Raw genomic sequence first — 21,777 nt, 5'->3', positions numbered from 1 at the left:
AAACTCACAAACACATTTCATCATTTGTGTACTGCGAAATTCCATTTTTGTACATGAGACTATAAAATCTGCATCTGTTAAATATACATATTTCTTATATCTAGTTCCACTCCCTGGTGTTATTTTAGAAAAGTATACTTTGGAACACATGTTTATGGCCCAATAGTCTTATAAAGAAAGATGTATAAGAGAAATTTGGGAATCAATAATGTAATGGAATAACAACTTAATATACCCTATGAAATGTCTGAAGCAAATCTGATTAAAAGAACCACTTACAATTACCCACATTTTTATGTATTCTGTGCAAATTATAAAATCGCTAAATTTAAATTTTCTTCCTTAGAAATATAAATAATAAAATCTCTAGTGGCATTTAGAAGTAAAACTCTCTTTAACTACAATTATTAATAGTTGTGAATTGTCAATTTGAATTAAAAATCAATATAAAAACTACTCATACGTACAAAAGGTATTTCAGTAAAGTCTTGGCAATTGTTTTCAAGAATAGCTTATGAGCATTTTTTTTTTAACTGGAGATTGTTGTTCATGTAACATAAAAACAGAGGAAAATAGCTGGGTTTTCCTGGATTCTTGCCAGGCTCTGATGCTTAGTTTTGAGTTACTCAAAGCAGCACTAAATTTTAATTCCAGTTGATATGTTATACAGTAGGAATAGAAGTAGAATTGAAATAATCGAAGACATAAAAATGTATGGAAGATCTTAAAATAGTGAAACCAGAGTCATACATATGTAAAAACAATGGAGCAGAAAAGATCCTTGCAATGAAACATGTACAATAAATTGTTTATGACCATTAAGCCTTCTTAGATGAAAACTTCTCTGTCAAGATACCGAAAATGGCTTCATGACCTGTAAGTATCTCCACCTGAATTCTAAATGAAAAGACTAGAGTGGTAAAGAAAAAACGTAGCAATAAGAGGAAAAAACTATGCTGACAATATAATTTTTAAAAAGGTCCCTCTGAGAAATTCCTTGATGCCCCATGACAGTTTAAGGCTATTCTTTCACAGCCTCAAACTGTTCAGGGGCTGCAAAGGGCAGAGTTAAACCTGTATCTAGAACGATTATATAATGATGTGTAGTGGAAAAAATTAAAAGAGAGGGTATTGTGTATTGGCAATGTCAACTGTTATATTCACATGTAGTAAATTACCACTTATGTTCAAGGTGTAATGTTTAGATGAGGAGAAGGAATTGAGACGGGGGAAAGAGAAACAGCAGAATAGAACTTGCCTGTAGCGGTGGTCCAAGAATCAACATCCTAAGCTTATCCTGGGATTTGTTAGAAGCGTAAAATCACAGGTACTACCCCAACTTACTAAATCATAGCATGCACTTTAACAACATCCCCAGGTACTCACATGCACATTAATAGTGGAAAGAAACAGGGTTGACAGATGCCCACCTTCAACCTCATTTGCCACCCCACTTTGCTCTGAAGACCCTATGGTCCATTACAACATGGTTGAAATAAGAGCCTCGTGATTGTAAATGGGAAGTAAAACATAACTAATAATTGGAAAATCCAGTGACTTCCTAGTGGTTTTGGTAAGTTTGGAAGTGATAAGGAAGAAAATATATGGCTCAGAGGGCGTTGGAAATATATACATACATCCCCAAGATACACACACACACGTACACACACACACAATCTGATTTGTGAAAATAATTTGATTCTGTTTTCTTCTTATTCAAGAATTTAAATTTTATGTGACTTCCAGTAGAATGTATGAAGAACTTAGCATTTGTAAATTTTATGTTTTCAACATATTGATTACATAATATTGTGTGGTTTGAATATACAAATTAAAAGATAATGATTCTTTCTTGTATATTCACTCTGCTCTCTAGAAATTAGGGAAGAAATTAGAACTAGTTGGTATGGTGGAGTTTTGCTATTTTTACTACCTTTGGGGCACAGTGATAGTTTCCACCCTTAGGCCTAGAAAAAAAGAAAGTGCACACATCTCGGCTGCATGCGTGACCCAGATCAGAGACTATATCATGATTATACTTCAAAAATGTAATATCCCTTTGAGAATACAAAGTTGGAGTTCTCTCTCCAATGGCCCTGTCTACTTTATAAAATTTATTACAAAAGTATAATTTAATAATATTGGAAAGACCTAACTACTAAGCATTTATTTATACATTTGACAAACTGTTATTCTGTAAATTATTTTCTGTATCAATAAAGTCGAGAATCATAGCATCTAAGCCATCAGTCAGGTGTAAAATACGAGGGAGCCAATGTGACACAGTGAAAACAGTATCATACTACATTAAGCCTTAACCCCTGCTTTACCAATGGTAAATACAGAGAAGAGTATTGACTTTGAGTCTCAGTATGCTCATCTGTAAGATGGGAAGGTTTATTAACATTTACTTCACAGATGTAACTTAGAAATAAGAGAGTGACAGACATAAAATGCAAAGTATAGTGTCAGGTAGACAGAAGATGTTTGAATAAATGCTACTTTTATCCCTTACCCTGTAAGCAGAAGCAGATTAAACACACACACACACACACACACACACACACACACACACACACACACACACACACTCATTCCACTAGAGCCTATGAATGCTGTAAACCATGTAAAGTTTGTTATTAGTGCCTCTATATTTCCTCTCAAATAACAAATATCTTCATGTTATCTTCAGCTTCCAGTTCTTCAGAAAAGTTGAATAAATCCATTCACAGAAAATGTTTCTAATAGAATAACTGATTTAATAAGTTTCTTCTCATAACACTATAGATATAACTCTACTGTGTTCTAGCATCGTAAATTCCTTTATTTTCCTTTAATGATAACCAATCTGCTTTTTAATGCTGTCATCTGGAAGCATCTAGTAACTTTTCATTTTGTTTGAAGTACTAACAATGTCACCATGTATTGTCAACATTCTTTATGTGAGGCCACTCAACATTTGTGATCATCTCCCCTATGAATACACTTGGTAATCAGTCAGAACAAGGATCCCACATTCCCAAGCAAGGAAGAAGCTAGAAATTCAGTCATCTTCTAACTTTCGTTTAGCACAGGACTCAGTTTCTACCCATCAGATGCAATCTCAAGAGAATGGAATTCAGAGGTAAGCATAATGGGAAGCAGCTAGGCCCAGGAGAATCATCTTCTAATAAATGTGATGCACACTTTGCTGGGTTCCTTGTGGGTGATGGTGGCACAGCTCCTGCACTGTAAGAGCTGATGAGCCCAAGGGAATTCTGGGTGGTTGGGAATTATTCTTAGCTGTGTACAGTAGAGCTCCCAACCCCACTGGTAGAGTCTGTAGGTTATAGAACACTCGTTAAAAAATCTTGTTGCTGTACAAACTAGCAAGTATGATTCTTTAGTACACAACTAAAAGCTGGTCTCTACATGACAACAGTTTAAAAACAAACCTATTTTCATTGATTTTGCCTTCATTATGATGAATGAAGATCATCCTATTTTGGAAATTTTCTCTATCTCTTGATAATCTCTATGCTCTGTTTCAGAAATTTCTGTTCTTATTAACATTTCCATATACACAAACAAATAAAATTATATATAGCATATATGATATATAAAACTACATGCACACATATACAGTATATAGATGTATGTGCATATTTATACATAAATAAAAATAACATATTATGTATACAATATATGTATATACATGACTATAATTACATACACATGTATAATTATGAGCATATATAGTATGTAGAACTATACATATATATAATTACAAGTGTAATTACTTATAATTATGCATGTGAGTTCCTAATCCATCCTCCAATCTTTTGTTCATTCACCATTTTCATGTTTTTAGTATTTTCCACCAATTTCTGGGGAAATATCTATAGCTTCTATTTAAATTATTAGTCTATTAATTGTATACTACCTCCATTGCTGTTATACATTCAGAGACCCTATTAATCTCTTAGTAATCTTTTCCCAACATTATAGTGTTCCTCTTTCTACTTACCTACTTCTTTGCACAAATATATTTTGTATCAGCTAAGTTAGGTTATACTTTGGGAATAAATACCTTCTAAGTCTCACTGAATTAAGACAACATTTACTTCTCACTCATTGAACCTATCCAACGCAGGTGAGGAGGGAGGTTTGTCTCTCTTTGGTCACTTAGGGATCTACATTTTTAAGTCAGAGAAAGGGAAAAGCACTCAGTCTTAGAGCTTTGGCTCAAATGTGCCATACATCACATTCACACACATTCAATGACAAATAAGAGGCATGCAGGACTTCAGCTTCAAGGAAGGCAGGAAAGTGCAATACTACTGTGATTCTCTAGAACAAAGGGCCTTGCAATAGTTTGCTGAGAATGACGGTTTCCAGCTTCATCCACGTCCCTACAAAGGACATGAACTCATCCTTTTTTATGGCTGCATAGTATTCCATGGTGTATATGTGCCACATTTTCTTAATCCAGTCTATCATTGATGGACATTTGGGTTGGTTTCAAGTCTTTGCTATTGTACCCTAGAACTTAAAGTATAATAATAATAATAATAATTTTTAAAAAAATCATTAAATAAATAAATAAATAAATAAAACAAAGGGCCAAGCAAACTTGCTGAATGACATTAATACTAATTCCACCACAGAGTGTTCTTTTGAAGCACTTTGATGACAGGAATTTAGAGACCCTCTAAGAGGCTCTTAAGTTTTTAATGTAAACCTGCTTCACCGAGGCCCTTTATTTTGATACTTCTGACTTGTCATTCTTATCTGAACTGCCAAATTGAGTAATATATTTCAAAACTATGTATTAGCTTATTCTACAGAGAAAGATCTTTGTTCACTTCTGGTAGCTGGAATGGGTATACTGGAAATTTCTCAAATTTCAGGCCTCTTGAAGGTCCAAATAAGATAAAGATTTGCCCCTTGATGGCTGGCCTGAGGATCTCACTTCTTCCAATCTCATCTTATTCAGATGGAACGACCATTATTTTTTCTTTTTGCTACATTTGTAATGAGCAGCTCCTGCTCCCCCTCCGCACGTTTATAGATTCTTTTGGTCATTACATTGGAGATTTGCCAAGAAAAGGGAAGATAAATCAGTATGTTCAAACCTTATCTTGAACTATAACTTTTCCCTAAATTGCTGATTTGGGATAGTGGGTAAACCACTTATCCAGCTAACAAAGTGAGACACAACCAGGAGACACCCACTCTTTCTCTCACACCCAAATGGTCACCAAACCCTGTCAATTTTGTCTCCTAAATGTCTCTCAAAAGAACAGAGTTCTTGAGAAAAGAATATCAAACTTAATTTAGAACTATGTAGCATCACCCCCAGGAGAAAATTTACATGTAACATTAAATAAACAAAATTTTGACAACTAGCCATTTTGACAAAAGTATATTCAAGGGGAAACCAATAACCCTTCTTATTCCTTTAGGCAAACAAAGCCCTGAATGTTCTCAACTATTAAGAAAAGAGACTGCTATTCAGCTTGACAGCAAGCACTCCAGAAATGCTTGAATTTGACAGAGGTGAAAAACAGAAAGCTAAGTAAAAACATTCATGAAGACTGCCATCCAGTTGAGTAGGAGAAAGTCAAGCTGCTGTGGTCACTCTTACAGTCAATACAGGAGGGCACCGACTGACTGCAACTTAATGAGGGATGCAGACCAGAGAAAGCTGGAGAGGATGTTCTGAAAATAAATCCTAAAGATTTCCTCACTGCCAATATATAACAAAAATTTTCCACTGGTTTCTAGCACTAAGACAACTAAGAAAAAATCATAAGTGATGTCTTTAACAAGGACTTTTATTTTTTCTTTTGTAATATACTTATAATGGGTTTCTATTGGTAGACCTTGAATTTCAGACTTGGATTTAATATGTAGCAAAATGCCTTGTTGATAAAAGTATCTGTTATTATCAAGATGAATTTGCCTGCGTGTATTCCTGCTTTCCCATTCTTGCAAATTGTTTATTGTTGCTGAAAGCATAGTGTTTTATTCATGAGGAACCAAAAGTCCTTATCTCTGTAACAATACCTAAACTTGTCACACAAATTGAGGTGTCTTTTAAAAATTATCTTTGCATTGAAGGTTCTTGCAGATTGGTTACAGTTTATTTTAGGAATATACCAACAGTCAATTGAATCCTGATTTCCCTTTGTAGGTGTCAGCTTTCTTGAGTTCATCACCAAACAAGTACCTTAGGGATGCTAACATTAATGTTGAATGAGGGCATTCAACTAAAACATCTCTGTATTTTTTTTTTTTTACAACTACAGGTGAATCTACAATCATCTTAAAAGCTAAAATAAAAATTCTTCTACTTTTTACAAATGTCCTCATTTTAAAACCATCCAATTTTGAATCAATTTTTCTGTTATTATTCGTCCCTTGTAAGAGTAATCTATGTAATTACAAATCTATTCCTGGAAGCCAAGCGCAGAGACCACAGTATAGAAGTCATTTACTGAAGCATTTAGGTGGGGATTTAATGAACTAGTATTCAAGTAAGAATATGGGAGGAGTTATATGCACACATATATGTGTGTGTGTATATATATATATTATAACATGACAAATAATGCTTTTTAAACAACTATATAAATCATTTGATTAAAAGCAGTTAAAAACATCCTCCTATCATCTAAAGAACCATTTATGGATGCACTGATTTTCTTTATATTCACACACAAAAATAATAATTTTTATTATTATTTATTTATTATTTAATAATTTTTATTATTTATTATTTGATAATCTGGCCTTATATTTTCGTATTTTTGCTCTCATTGTAATTAGCCTTTGTAATAGTCTTCTGAAAACAGAAGCATTAAAAGTTAAAAAAATGTATTGTTTCACGACAAAGCGAGAGTGTTGATTCCAGGGCTGTTTTTAGAATTTCATGGGCCTTAAGTATACTTGTATTTGAAATTCCTCTCCACTATTAAACATTAAAATGTATCCACATACCACAGTCAATATAATTAACATAAAAACACAAATATTGAGATGCAGTTTACTGACACAATGTTTTGCTTTGGAGACATTTAATTAGACATGTATTATATTCAATTTTGCAGTTTTCTTTTTGTATTTTATGAGTAGTAATTTTTAGAGGGAAGGGAAAGGAGGTCGCAGTAATTTTCAGAAAGTCCTAAAACCTCATATGCCCTACACATGGTGCACATAGACCAGGGGAGTCCAATCTTTTGGCTTCCCTGGGCCACAATAGAAAAAGAATTGTCTTGGGGCCACACATAAAATACAGTAACACTAATAATAGTTGATGAGCTTAAAAAAAAAAAAAGAAAGAAAAAGCAAAAAGCCTTATAATAATGTTTTCAGAAAGTTTACAAATTTGCGTTGGAATGCATTCAAAGCTGTCCTGGGTCACATGTAGCCCATGGGCCACGGGCTGGATAAGGTTGAATAGCCTATAATGAATACAATATTTCTAATTTTTTTACATAGTTAAGCAGCATGATTCACATTAAGAATGTGGAATAAGGTGGCATGACATGAAAATTCGTATAATTAATTACCTTCTCAAAGTCAAGGCTTTGAGGCACAGTAGCAAGAACTAACCTGAGCATGTGGGCAGCATTGAAGACAACATCAAACTCTGTGCTGTCTAGTTCAGCTGCTTTTTTTGCCATCTCAGCTGCTTCTATGAGACGAGCTTCTTCCAGAAGAAACTGACCTGAAAAGTATAAAAATCAGTGAGCTTCAACTCAGAAAATCCCATGAAACAATAAAGCTGTTATTAAAGAAAAATAAGTACAGTGGCAAAGGTGATTTGAAGCTAAAATTTAGTAATACACTCATTATTTAGAGATTATTTATATGCCTTTTGCTTAATTATGGGACATTTCAAGGTTTCTATTTGCTAACTTAAACATTTTTTTCTTAAAAAGAAATCATCTAAAGACTATTCAGCAAGATATAAGATGAATAAATTTAAAGCTACATTACAAATATGAGTTGAGTTGATTCCCACTGTTAGTACTTTAAAACAGCTCCTGTCTCTGATGCATATGCACAAACAGGCATATTCATATTGACAAACATGCATTTCTTATATTTAACATTAAATTACTGATAAACATAGGTAGGTTAAGCATTAATTTACTCAATTAGATTTAATAATAATTATGGAATAAATATTATTTATTCCAACAAGTTCCGATTTGTGACATTACTTTCAGGTTAGCTTTACAAGGTTAGAATTACTGCACACAGAGTCACAGAACTCTTTCAACTGCACCTCAAGAATTATTACATAATGCTATCCCGGAAACATATTGTGAGGATAAAGAAAACAAAAGTTAGGCCCAATTTTAACGTCATAAATATACAGACAGAGACAACAGGCCACTTTTTAAATAGAGATTGAACAGTAACAGTACTAATGCTAAGCTTTATCTGATATGGATATTCAAATAAAAACCAAATTAAAGGATGATAAACATATGCTGAAGCCATCTATATAGTTGCCAGGTTTTTCATGTTGTTGTCTAATTATTATCTCTTCCTGTTTGAGGTTTCATATTTGTTTAAAGTTCAAGAATTTAAAAGTACTAAAAATAGTTATAAAAATGATTAGTAAGTTCTGAGCTGCAGACAGAAACATAAAACTTTAAAAATGTCAAGAAGACATATACACAGCCAACAAGCATGTGAAAAAAGGCTCAATATCCCTAATCATTAGAGAAATGCAAATCAAAACCACGATGAGATATGATCTCACACTAGTCAGAATGGCTATTATTAAAAAGTCAAAGAATAACAGATGCTGGCAAGGTTGCAGAGAAAAGGAAAGGCTTATACACTACTGGTGGGAATATAAACTAGTTCAGCTTCTGTGGAAAGCAGTATGCTGATTTCTCAAAGAACTTAAAACAGAATTACCATTTTACCCAGCAATCCCATCATTATGTACATACTCAAAAGAATAGAAATCATTCTACCATAGACACATGCATGTATATGTTCATTGTTAACAGTATTCACAATAGCAAAGACATGGAATTAACCTAAATGCTCATCAATGGTAGACTGGATAAAGAAAATGCGGTACACACACACCATGGAATACTATGCAGCCACAAAAAAGAATGAGATCATGTCCTCTGCAGTAACCTGGCTGGAGCTGGAAGCCATAATATGAAGCAAACTAACACAGGAACAGAAAACCAAACATCACCATGTTCTCACTTATAAGTGGGAGCTAAACATTGAGCACACGTGGACACAAAAAAAGGAACAATGGAGATAAGGAGCTACTTGAGGGAGGAGGTTGGGAGTGGGGAGATCAAAAAACTGCCCCTTGGGTACTGTACTTACTACTAGAGTGATGAAATAATCTGTCCACTGAGCCCTACGTATTTACCCACATAGCAAATCTGCACATGTATCCCACACGTGTACCATGCATGTGTAATCTGTATGTGAACCTAAAATAAAAGGGAAAGATAAAAACAAAAAAAAAAAAAATAAAAATGCTAAATGCTCTCTGGTGGCTAAAAAGCCCATTATTTACTGTTTATTTAATGAATGTTACAAATTGTCTTCTAACCCAAAAGACCATTTCTTAAATAAAAAAGAAATACCCCTATTTTAAGGATTTATAATAAACCATAGCCGGCCGGGTGTGGTGGCTCACGCCTGTAATCCCAGCACTTTGGGAGGCCAAGGCAGGTGGATCACCTGAGGTCTGTAGTTTGAGACCAGAGTGGCCAACATGGTGAAAGCCAGTCTCTACTAAAAATACAAAAATTAGCCAGGCGCAGTCGTGGGTGCCTGTAATTCCAGCTACTAGGGAGTTCGAGGCAGGAGAATTGCTTGAACCCAGAAGGCGGAGGTTGCAGTGAGCCGAGACTGCACCACTGCACGCCAGCCTCGGCAACAGAGTGAGACCCTGTCATTCATTCATTCATTCATTCACTCATTCATTCATAAATAAATGCCACTGCTTGCATTTAAATATGTCTAAATTTCAATTAGTAAACAACGATGAGTAAGCCTATGATTATAAAGACTTTTTGTTTTTTTCAAAAGCAAGTGACAAAATTTTAAGACTAGGACTTGGAGATCACTCAGCTATTTCTACAAAAAGTTTCACATCATTTTCTTAGTTTGTCGTCTAACATTCTGTGCCTTTCTTATCTCCCAGAACAGATAAACATTAATTCTTGGGTTAGAAAATTAAGGAAAGAGAATTATAAATAAGTTACATTTATAAATAAAAAACACATTACTTATGAAATAACCGTATATACTAACTCTACAGATACAGATATGAAATGAAATTTAAATATATGGTACTTTTTTGTATACCAGTAAAATAAGAATCAGATAATCTGTGGCATACTGAAATATTATTATCTCCTCATATATAGCTTCATAAAGGTTGCCAGGCTAACTGCATCCTTCAGATGGTTGTAGTTATTACAGACTGCTTTTTAAATTAAAACACAATATTAATTACTAATTTTATTCAAAACATAATATTTAACTAAGCAAATGCATTAATAAATACATTATTTATGTGGTATTTAAACAAAGGATAATGTAGGAAATTATTAATTGTTCTTTTCCTTTATAGGCAGCTATTAACTCTGAAATGTAATCTATATTAATAGTTAGAAAAAGTAACAATTAATTGAATAATGAAGGTTATTTTCTTGAAATTCATTAGACTGTAGAGAGAACAGAAGATTAGTCCTGGTTAAAAAAGAAAAAGAACATGGTATCTATTTTGTACATATGGAAAGAAAGAAGGATATTGACAAGTCATCTATATGGTGAAGGTAATGATATCCATAACAAGGGATCCCTTTACAAGCAATGTCCAGGGCAAAGCCTTTGAAGCTTTAGCAACGCCAAATGCATCTTTGCTGTTCAACAACAAAAAAAGGAAACATCATTAATTTTGTAAAATCAAATTAACTTTTTAATCATCATTTAATAATTTTTCTTTATGCTTTAAATTAGCCTTGCCATGCAACATGTGCTTTGTAAACAATTTCCAAAAACTACATGGAACATATAATTTTTAGTATGGTAAATGGTAACAGAAAAAAATTTGCATATGATCATTTTATAAGTGCAAAATTCATTTACCATATTAATATTCAGAAAAACAGTATCACAACACATCAGTTAGGTATCTGGATATTTTCCTCTATTCTGTTCTCGACAGGCCACAAATCTCAATTGTCCCACATTAGTGTTATGCTATGTGATAAAGGCACAGGATATTATGGAATCTGAATCATCTGGCTGGTATTTTTTAAACTGTATTTTAATATTTCAAACAAAGGTGAAGGTAAATTATTATTCTGCTACACTACATTGAAATATAGCCGAGAATTGATGAAAAATAGAGCAATAAACATTTCGAATACATAAAACTTGTGTTTGTACAGGGAAACAAATAGTAGGTTTCTTCCTAAGAACTACTCCAAGAACCTACAGTGATATGTTATTGGGGCAACAATAAGAAAATTTTCCCTTGCCCCTTCTGGAAGACTTTACCTCACATCACCCCTCTCCCATCAGCTTTATCTATTACTACTTCCACCAGACACTAGTCCCTTCAAACTATTAATTGGGCTTCCCATAGTGGAACCTACTGCTTCCCATCTTTGTCTGGAACATCCAGCCACCAAGATCTCCTAGCCTCTAAGTTTGTCCCATCCCAATCTCCAGTTCTGTCTTGCCTACCTATTGTAAAAAGATAGCTTTCATTTTTATGCCCAAAACATTTCCTTCTTAGTGACGCCTTCTTAGGCCAGTTTCCAACAGTGTTAGGATTGCTTATGATTTAGGTTCACTGTAACATAATTTGCCAACTAAATAGAGCACCTAGAATGGTAAAAGGGAGTATTAATTATGCTGAAGAAAGGGTGGAAACCAGAATTGTCCCAATATGGCCACCCCACTTATAGCACATGTGGCAGAATGTGGATCTCAGTCCTCTCATCTTAATTACTACTGGGAACAGAACTATTCGTACAATCAGGCATTGAATCACTGCTAGCAGAAGTAATAAATATGGCAAGAAAGACAGGTGCTCTTCCCTGAAGAAATTACTGTGAAGCCTATCAAGACTGAGACAAGCCCCAAGTTCCAGTGAATAGGAACAGCTAATGAGGCTCAGGTAGTGCAGGTATACTACAAGGCAGAGCAGGTATACTACAAGGTAGAGGCAGGACTAAAGGAAGAGAAACTCGAGTAAGGCAGGCACTTTGGGGAGTCCACCTACACTGATGGATTCTACAGGGCCTGCAAGGTTACCTTTTTTATTAGTCTCTAGCTTTCGAGTACATCAGAATGACCTGGAGGGCTTGAACTAAGAGAGAGCAAGGCACCACCCGCAGAATTTCGGATTCAGTGGGTTTGGAATAGCGCCTGAGATTTACGTTTTTAACAAGTTCCCTGGTGATGCTGATGCTGCCAGTTCAGTGTCCACACTCTGCGAATCAGTATCTTATGTGAAAAACAACATAAATGTTTTTCGCCATACTCTGAACTCTGCTGACATCTGGGATTAGCTAGCAGGCTGAGCTCTTCCGGTAATCAATTGCATCTGGCATTGTGGCAAATCTGTATGGGTCTACAGCAACCTCAGTTTTGCCTTCTCAGAAGAATGAATTCGACAGAGGGGGATAAGGCAGAAGGAGATACTGAGGCATGTTTTAGAGCAGAAGTGCCAGTTTAGTAAAAAGTAATAAAGTTTAGAACAGTAATAAAAGGAAGGAAAGTACACTTGGGAGAGGGCTAAGTGGGTGACTTGAAAGGCAAGCGTGCGGCTTGACGTTTTGACTTAGGGTTTTATAGGTTGGCATACTTCCGGGGTGATGGTATTACTTCTTCCGGCTCGCACAACTCCTGAGATCTGATTGGGAAGGTGTTGATCACCACTTTCGGGTGTTTTCTATCTATCAGGAACCAGCGTCCCCTCGTGCCAGCTGTGAACAATTATGACTTTAGAGAAACAGTTAAAAACTGCCTGACCATCACCTGATGGTTGCCAGACACTCCTGGTGTGTGGGTGTGGGAAGAGCCCTCTCCAGACCTATTCATAAGCGACTAGCTATAACAGCACCGTCTTCCCTAATCATGGGGCTTAGGTGACTAGTTTATACATATGTGTATACACAGATATATGTGTATAAATAAGACATATTCATTGAATATCAGTTTCCTTTCTAAAAGTCATTAAAATAAGGAAAGGTAGGCCAGGCATGGTGGCTCATGCTTGTAATCCCAGCACTTTGGGAGGACGGGGGTGGGCGGATCACGAGGTCAGGAGTTCAAGCCCAGCCTGGTCTTGAAACCCTCGTCTCTACTAAAAATACAAAACTTAGCTGGGCGTGGTGGCACGCACCTGTAATCCCAGCTACTCAGGAGGCTGAGGCAGAAGAATCACTTGAACCCGGGAGGCAAAGGTTGCAGTGAGCCGAGATTGTGCCATTGCACTCCAGTCTGGGCGACAGAGCTAGACTCCGTCTCAAAAAATAAATAAATAAAAATAAAATAAAAAAATAAGGAAAGGTAAAATTTTATCCTTCACATAGAACAATAGATTTCTGAGAAACCACTTCTTTTTCATATACAACAAACACATTCTATATATTTGATAACTGAGTCAAATTACAAATAAAAAAAGCACAAACAGCATAAGTAAAATTTATTTTATTCTCATGAGTGTACTGCTGCTACTACACTTTATTTCTTTGGTTGTAATTTGTCTTACCCAAGCTTATTATCACCTTAATTATCACAAATTACAGGGAGAAAAAAAGGAAAAAAAATGAGATAAGAAATTATTTTTTAAAGTAATTTGAGTAGAGCAAAACAGATGATATAACATAAGGAAGCATTCTCTAGAGATCCAGAGACAAACAGCGTAAAAGTCTCCTCATGGGTTAATGTGGGAAAAGGGAAACAGCAATTGTTTTGTATTGAACTGTTTCAATATCAGAGTAATACCACTTCTTCTCTGGACAAATCTGTCACTGAACCATTTTAAGTGCTTAGTAGATTTTTACCAACATTTCAATATGACAAGCTTGTGAAGACCAATCTTTCGTTAATTCCTGGATTTAAAAGGCTGTCTGCAATGTAGAAATCCATAAAAATGTAAGCTGGCCTTAAGCCATAGGCTCAAATCCTGCTTTGTAAAAATTCTACATATAAACTCCCTAGATTAATCGTGACTGGCATTTTTTTCTAAAATATTATAAAAATTCACTGAGGATCAATGCAACTAAAGAGCTAAAACAATCTGTAATAGGTGTTATCATACAATTCTCTTTAGAAAAAAACTCATTCATATGTAGCTTTAAAAATGTTCAAAATCAAATAAAAATATTTTTTATAAAACAACTATAAAATGACATTTGCATTAAAGTAGTTATCCTTAGAAGATGACATTTGATCATAGAAATGTGTCCAGAATCATCTGAACTCTACTGACACCATTCTGTCTGAAGCCACCACATCACCCTGGATGGCAGCAATAATCTCCTAAATAGTCCCCATACTTCTAGAGGGTATTCTCAAAATGGCAGTCTGAGTGATCTTGGTAAAATGGAAATCGGATTGTTGTTCTACAGCTGATTCGAGAACCCTTACACTGGCCTACACAGCTTGCTATGATCAACACGGGTTCTTCCCCACCCTCTCTTACTGTTCCTGTAATACATCAGACGAAAAATGGCTCCTGGCTCAGAGTCTTTTCACTCACTATTCCCTCCACCTGCAATGTTTTTCCCCCAGATATCCCAGTGGTCTTCTCTCTTACTTACTGGCACACTCTGGGGATTTAAGAAATGCCATGTTCAATGAAAGGACTGAACCAACTAATATTAATAATATCTCTATGTGGCTCTCATCTTCAAGAGCAAGCTATCCAGCATTTGTCACCAGAAATGTTTCTATTCATATTTCCATATTTTGCAGTGATTGTAGGCAGAGCTGCAGCAAATGGCCATGCATGCTTTCCAAAGGTGCCATTCACAGTGAAGTTTCTATGAATGGTGCTTTCTGGACTTGAGCAACATGGTGGCCCTGATATTAGGACTCTGAATTTCCTTTGGAACACACACAAAATATTCAGATATCAATCATACCTTGAAAGATATTTTAATTTCAGAACAATTCAAACTATGCAATCTGTCTCATATGTATTATATGGTATTGTATTGTGACATAAATTCAACAGACTGGGACAGAAGAGGAAATAATCTGAAAACAGAAGATAGTTTCTTTCATGGGTTAATATAGCCCCCAAATTAATATTGTGCCTACTATACACAAAATATGGTAGTACTTGCAGTGGGCATACAAAGATAATCACAATATTTGTCCTTGAAGAAGTTCCATTTTATTAGAGGAGAGAGGAGATTACAGAGATAGTTTAACCCCAAAACTCATATAAACTGGAAAAGGTGTGAGGTATCACAGACTGAATGCATCATTTCTATTTCTGAGTGGAGGTAATTTAGGTTTGGCTTTGTTCAACCAGCAGCCAGATCATGAAACAGAACATTGCCAGCATCCCGGAAGCAACTATCTGTACCTGGGGACTTTTTCAAAGATTCCGATGATTAGAAATGGGGAAAAGCCACGATGGAAGTAACTGGGCTAACTGGTTTTAGTCACATCTAGTGGTAACAGGATGAGTGCATAAAAGGGAATTGAGGCAAGTCATTTGTGGGGTGTTTCTAGTAGAAGAGGGTAGTAACACTCCTGGTAAGAGAAGGTTGATGATAATGCAGCAGTCAGGCGTTAGACTAGTTGTAGGTAGGGGATACTACTAAAGAGAGGTAGTTTGTTCATGCTAATTCTGTCTGAGATAATTAAAAATATGGAGGGGCTCTTCTTTTTTGGCCTCTCTGAGAGAAGCCTTGCTGAGTGTCTTTTTCTGAGTCACCATGGCATTTCAAATATGCTTTCACTCTCAGACTAATTTCTCTAGCCTTCCCTTTATCGTTTTGTTGCTTTGTGTTTTTATGTCCTTGGCAGCCTGAGTGAGTAAATGCTGGTTTTCGTGAGACAGGCCTAATGTGATAAATGTGCCACAGTTACCGGCCAAGAAAACAGGTGGCCTGGTGAACAAGGAAAAGATACCCAAGAGATCAATCTGGGCTGCTTATTGTGAGACTGGGAGGCCCTGGATTTGTTCCTAAGTGAACATGAGACCAAGAATTTGTCCTGATTTGGACAGGTGGCAAGGAAGGTGTCTAGTGTGAATAAGATTAGAGAAACAGAAGGCCAGGGACCTGCGCTCAACTGGAAAGGAGGTCAGGAAGGTTAGAAGAACTTTACTGAATTTATTTCTCCCCTGACTCTTTCCAAAAGGGTTATGAAATGCCAGGAAACCATTTAGGGAGTTATGATGACTGTCTGACAGGGTGTGGGAATTTCTTCAGGCTAAGAACAAGAAGGGAGACTGGGGAGGAGGCGAGAAACTATAAAGGAGAGAGAAGGAATGCGGGGAGGGACAAGGAATGGAAGGTAACACAATTTCATCATAGGTTTAAGTGATACACAGATTCAACAGGGTTCAAGTATGTTTTAAAAGAGAAAATAAGTTCACAATGGGTTTCAAACTATCGGCAAGGTTTTATCACCTAAAAAGGAAGAGAAGGATGCAACTAGATGAAGAATGCAACCTCATCAAAGACCCAGAGGTGAGCAGCACCATTTATAGGATGGGGTGCATTTTTACACTAGGGAGTTTAAGGAAAGAGATGAGACAGACAAGAGGACTCAAACACATTTTCTGAGTAACTAAAGAAAGGAGTCCATTCCTCTGAGACTAAGTTAGAGCAGTAATGAGACTGGAGAGAGCGAGCTCAAAGAGCCCAAACATGCTTTTCCTAGGAGAGCTCCAGATCTTCTCACTGTGCTCGCACACCATCTCAATGGGCTTTTCTGATATCCATTTCAAGATGTGTCAAGGAAAACACAGAATAGTTAATAGCAGGGCACACAAGCTTTGAGATAATTGTTTTAATTAAGGCAGAAGAATAAATTGCAAACGAGGATCTCAAAGTGGATTCGCTTGCCGAGTCAAAATAGGTAAGACTGGAAAAACTGTTTCTCTTCCTGCCCCACCAACGTGTGTGTGTATGTTCAATTTATCTTCACACAACACACACTTCAGAGACATTACAGAGTTCTCCAAGATGAGCCATGTTGAGATTTGTAGCTACAGAGAAAAGCCCCTGTGATTTACCCAGTTAAGTGAGCATGTACTTATGGAAATAATGGAGTAATGGAAACGATCCATTATTTTTCCCTTAAAGAACTGTTTAGACTGTTGAGCACAACGTCTACTCTCTTATTTGTAAGGTTATTTATAATCTTCCGTCCTCCTGCAATTATTCCCTTTCTCTGATCTTTTTGTTTACATGTAAAGAGATATACAGTCCTCTTTTTCTTAATCCTAGGTTTTTACTGTATCTCTTCTTCCCTTAATTTGTCCCTTTATTTATACACCTTATTCAAAAATTTTTTCGTATTTTAAATCATTCTCCAGAATATTTTTATTATCATTTTAAAATAATAAATGCCCACTGTCACAATTCACTGAGCATTTATTATGTGCTACTTTATAAAATTGTAAATAAATCCTTACAACTTTAGGCCATAGTTATCCTCTCTAGATTATGACACTGAGGAGCAGAAAGTGCAACACAAGCTACATCATGCTCAGGGAGATAATCTGCAAGTAGGGCTGGGTGTGCCTCCTTCCAAATTCACGTCACTGTTAAAAATCTATTGCACGGTCTACTCCCTACATTCACGTCTTAATTAAGTTCTTATCATCTTGCCTCTGTGGCTTCTAAAGTCCTATAAAAAGAGAGATTCAAAGAAAGTATGCTAATTTTACATAACTGTACATCTCCTTAGCAAAGCGTGACCTAGTTGTAAACTTTTTTAAGTGGATTCTATTTTCATACACAAAAACAGGGGGCACAGATGAGAAAAGGGAAGTTGAAAACTAACCAAAGGCCAGTCTACCCTTCTTTATTCATTCTTGTATTGAAAAAAAGTTGATTGGCCTGGTGCGGTGGCTCATGCCTGTAATCCCAGCACTTTGGGAGGCTGAGCCAGGCGGATCACGAGGTCAAGAGATCGAGACCATCCTGGCTAATGGTGAAACCCCGTCTCTACTAAAAATGCAAAAAAATTAGCCGGGTGTGGTGGCGGGTGCCTGTAGTCCCAGCTACTTGGGAGACTGAGGCAGGAGAATGGCGTGAACTCGGGAGGCGGAGCTTGCAGTGAGCTAAGATCGCGCCACTGCACTCCAGCCTGGGCGACAGAGTGAGACTCCATCTCAAAAAAAAAAAAAGAAAAAAGAAAAAAAGAAAATAAAAAAGTTGACTTACCAACCTTCCTAGGTGAAGCACCACTGTGGTCATGGCTGGAAACCCTGTGGCAAGGCCACTCTGGTTATTGTCTTGATTCTTTGGTTTTGAGTTACAGTTTCTTCACTTTTCACACAGGTATAATCTCACTGAGTTATTAGAAGGAACAAGTGAGATAGTGTAAATAACACCATGTTGGGTGAGGTCTGGTGCCATGCCTCCTCCTTTTCTTTTTACTAACTTCTCCATGAGCTCCTTTCCTTTTGCATCTTTCAGGTTCTCAAGCACTTTTGCACCTTTCAGGTTCTCACTATGGCTGAGAAGGCGTAGGAATTATATCTTTTCTTCTAATTAGCTGATGACATGCTCGAACAGATGCCAATACAGCAGCCATCCAAGCAATCCTATACAACCGCATTGGTGACATTGGTCTTATCCTAGCTATAATATGATTTCTCCTACATTACAACTCATGAGACTTTCAACAAATATTAGCCCTAAATTCCAACTTAAACCTCCTTTCACTAGCAGGCCTTCTCCTAGCAGCAGCAGGAAAATCATCTCAATTTGGCCTTCACCCCTGACTACCTTCTGCCATAGAAGGCCCAACTCCAGTCTCAGCTCTACTTCACTCTAGCACCATAGTCATTGCTGGAGTATTCTTACTCATTCACTTCCACCCTTTAATAGAAAACAATACATTAATTCAAAACCTTACATTATGCCTGGGGGCTATCACCACCCTATTCACAGCCATCTGTGCCCTCACACAAAACGACATTAAAAAAATTGTAGCCTTCTCTACCTCAAGCCAACTAGGTCTAATAATAGTCACCATTGGCATTAACCAACCATACTTAGCATTCCTACACATCTGTACCCATGCCTTCTTTAAAGCCATACTTTTTATATGCTCCGGATCCATTATCCATAACCTAAACAACGAACAAGACATTCGAAAAATAGGGGGCCTATTTAAAACAATACCCCTCACCTCAACTTCCCTAACCATTGGCAGCCTAGCACTCACAGGAATACCCTTCCTCACAGGCTTCTACTCCAAAGACCTCATTATCGAAGCCACAAATACGTCATATACCAACGCCTGAGCCCTATTTATTACTCTCATTGCTACCTCCCTAACAAGTGCCTACAGTGCTCGAACTATTCTCCTCACCCTAACAGGACAACCTCGCTTCCCAACTCTAACAAACATTAACGAAAATAACCCCGCTCTACTAAACCCAATTAAACGCCTCACAATAGGCAGCATAATCACAGGATTCCTTATCACCAATAACATCCCCCCTACTTCGCTCCCTCAGCCAACAATACCCCTCTATTTAAAACTCTCAGCCCTATACGTAACTGCCCTAGGTTTCCTAGCAGCCCTAGACCTTGCCCTTATAACAAACAAACTAAAAATAAAAAACCCATCACAAATATTTAAATTTTCTAACATACTAGGGTATTTTCCCACCACAATTCACCGTACAATCCCTTACCAAAATCTACTTATAAGTCAAAACTTAGCCCTTCTCCTACTAGACTCAACATGATTAGAAAAATCCATGCCCAAAATAATCTCACAAACACACATCACTGCTTCCATAACCGTAACCACTCAAAAAGGCATAATCAAACTTTACTCCCTCTCTTTCCTTATCCCCCTCATCCTAACCCTACTCCTAATGGCATAATCTATTGCCCGGAGCAATCTCAATCACAATGTATACACCAACAAATAGCGTTCAACCAGCAACTACCACTAATCAACGCCCATAATCATACAAAGCACCCGCACCAATAGAATCACTTCGAATTAACCCCGATCCCTCCCCCTCAAAAATTATCCAATCGCCCGCATCACTAAAACTAACCACTACTACTACTACTTCATCCAAACTTAAAACTCATAAAACTAACACCACTTCCATCATCAATCCTACTAAAAGACCCCCTAGAACCTCAAATCCTGAACCTCATGTCTCAGGATATTCTTCAATAGCCATCGCTGTAGTATAACCAAAAACAACTATTATACCCCCCAGATAAACCAAAAACATTATCAAGCCCATATAAGCCCCCCCACATTTAAAATAATCACACAACCAACCACACCACTAACAATTAACGCTAAACCCCCATAAATAGGAGAAGGCTTAGAAGAAAAACCCACAAACCCCATAACTAACAATACACTCAATGTAAATAAAACATATGCCATTGCTTCCATATGGACTCCAACCATAACCAATGATATGAAAAACCATCGTTGTACTTCAACTACAAAAGCACCAATGATTCCAATACGCAAATCCAACCCAATCATAAAAATAATAAACCGTTCCCTCATTGATTTACCCACCCCATCTAACCTTTCCATATGGTGAAACTTCGGCTCACTTCTTGCAGCCTGCTTAATTCTACAAATCATCACAGGTCTATTCTTAGCAATACATTACTCACCAGACACCTCCTCTGCTTTCTCCTCAATTGCACATATCACTCGAGATGTAAACTACGGCTGAACCATCCGCTACCTCCACGCTAAAGGTGCCTCCATGCTCTTCATCTGTCTTTTCCTACACATGGGCCGAGGCCTCTACTATGGCTCATACCTCCTCCTAGAAACCTGAAACATTGGTATTGTACTCCTTCTTATAACCATAACAACAGCCTTCATAGGCTACGTCCTCCCATGGGGCCAAATATCATTCTGGGGAGCAACAGTAATCCCAAACTTACTATCTGCAATCCCATACATCGGAACCAATCTCGTCCAATGAATCTGAGGTGGATACGCCATTGATAGCCCCACTCTCACACGATTCTTCACCTTACACTTTATCCTACCCTTCATTATCGTCGCCCTCACAACCGTACACTTACTATTTCTACACGAAACAGGATCAAACAACCCCTGCAGAATCTCCTCCAACTCAGACAAAATCGCCTTTCACCCCTACTATACAATCAAAGACATCCTAGGCCTAGTTCTCCTTCTCTTCACTCTAATAATACTAGTACTATTCTCACCTAATCTCCTAAACAACCCAGACAACTATATTCCAGCCGACCCACTAAACACCCCTCCACATATTAAGCCAGAATGGTATTTCCTATTCGCATAAGCAATCCTACGATCTGTCCCCAACAAACTGGGAGGCGTATTAGCACTCTTCCTGTCAATCCTCATCCTAGCAGTCATCCCCATACTTCACAAATCCAAACAACAAAGCATAATATTCCACCCACTCAGCCAGTTCCTATTCTGACTCCTAATCACAATCCTATTAACTCTCACTTGAATTGGAAGTGAACCAGTAACCCAACCCCTCATCATTATTGGCCAAATAGCATCCGTAATATACTTTATCAC

General features: G+C 37.0%; 1 protein-coding gene across 2 annotated transcripts in view; it reads right to left on the bottom strand.

Moving 5' to 3' along the window:
* Window positions 1-21,777, bottom strand: part of TMTC2 (transmembrane O-mannosyltransferase targeting cadherins 2) — a 456,255-nt gene that overhangs the window by 77,430 nt on the left and 357,048 nt on the right. For both annotated transcript variants that reach the window (XM_015152361.3, XM_028829760.2), the window contains one exon: window positions 7,597-7,711. In XM_015152361.3, coding sequence (XP_015007847.1) covers window positions 7,597-7,711 — 115 coding nt within the window. The remainder of the gene's footprint in view (window positions 1-7,596; window positions 7,712-21,777) is intronic.

Source organism: Macaca mulatta, chromosome 11, assembly GCF_049350105.2.
Source record: "Macaca mulatta isolate MMU2019108-1 chromosome 11, T2T-MMU8v2.0, whole genome shotgun sequence".
Classification (NCBI taxonomy): Eukaryota; Metazoa; Chordata; class Mammalia; order Primates; family Cercopithecidae; genus Macaca; species Macaca mulatta.
This window is presented reverse-complemented; position numbering and strand designations above follow the sequence as displayed.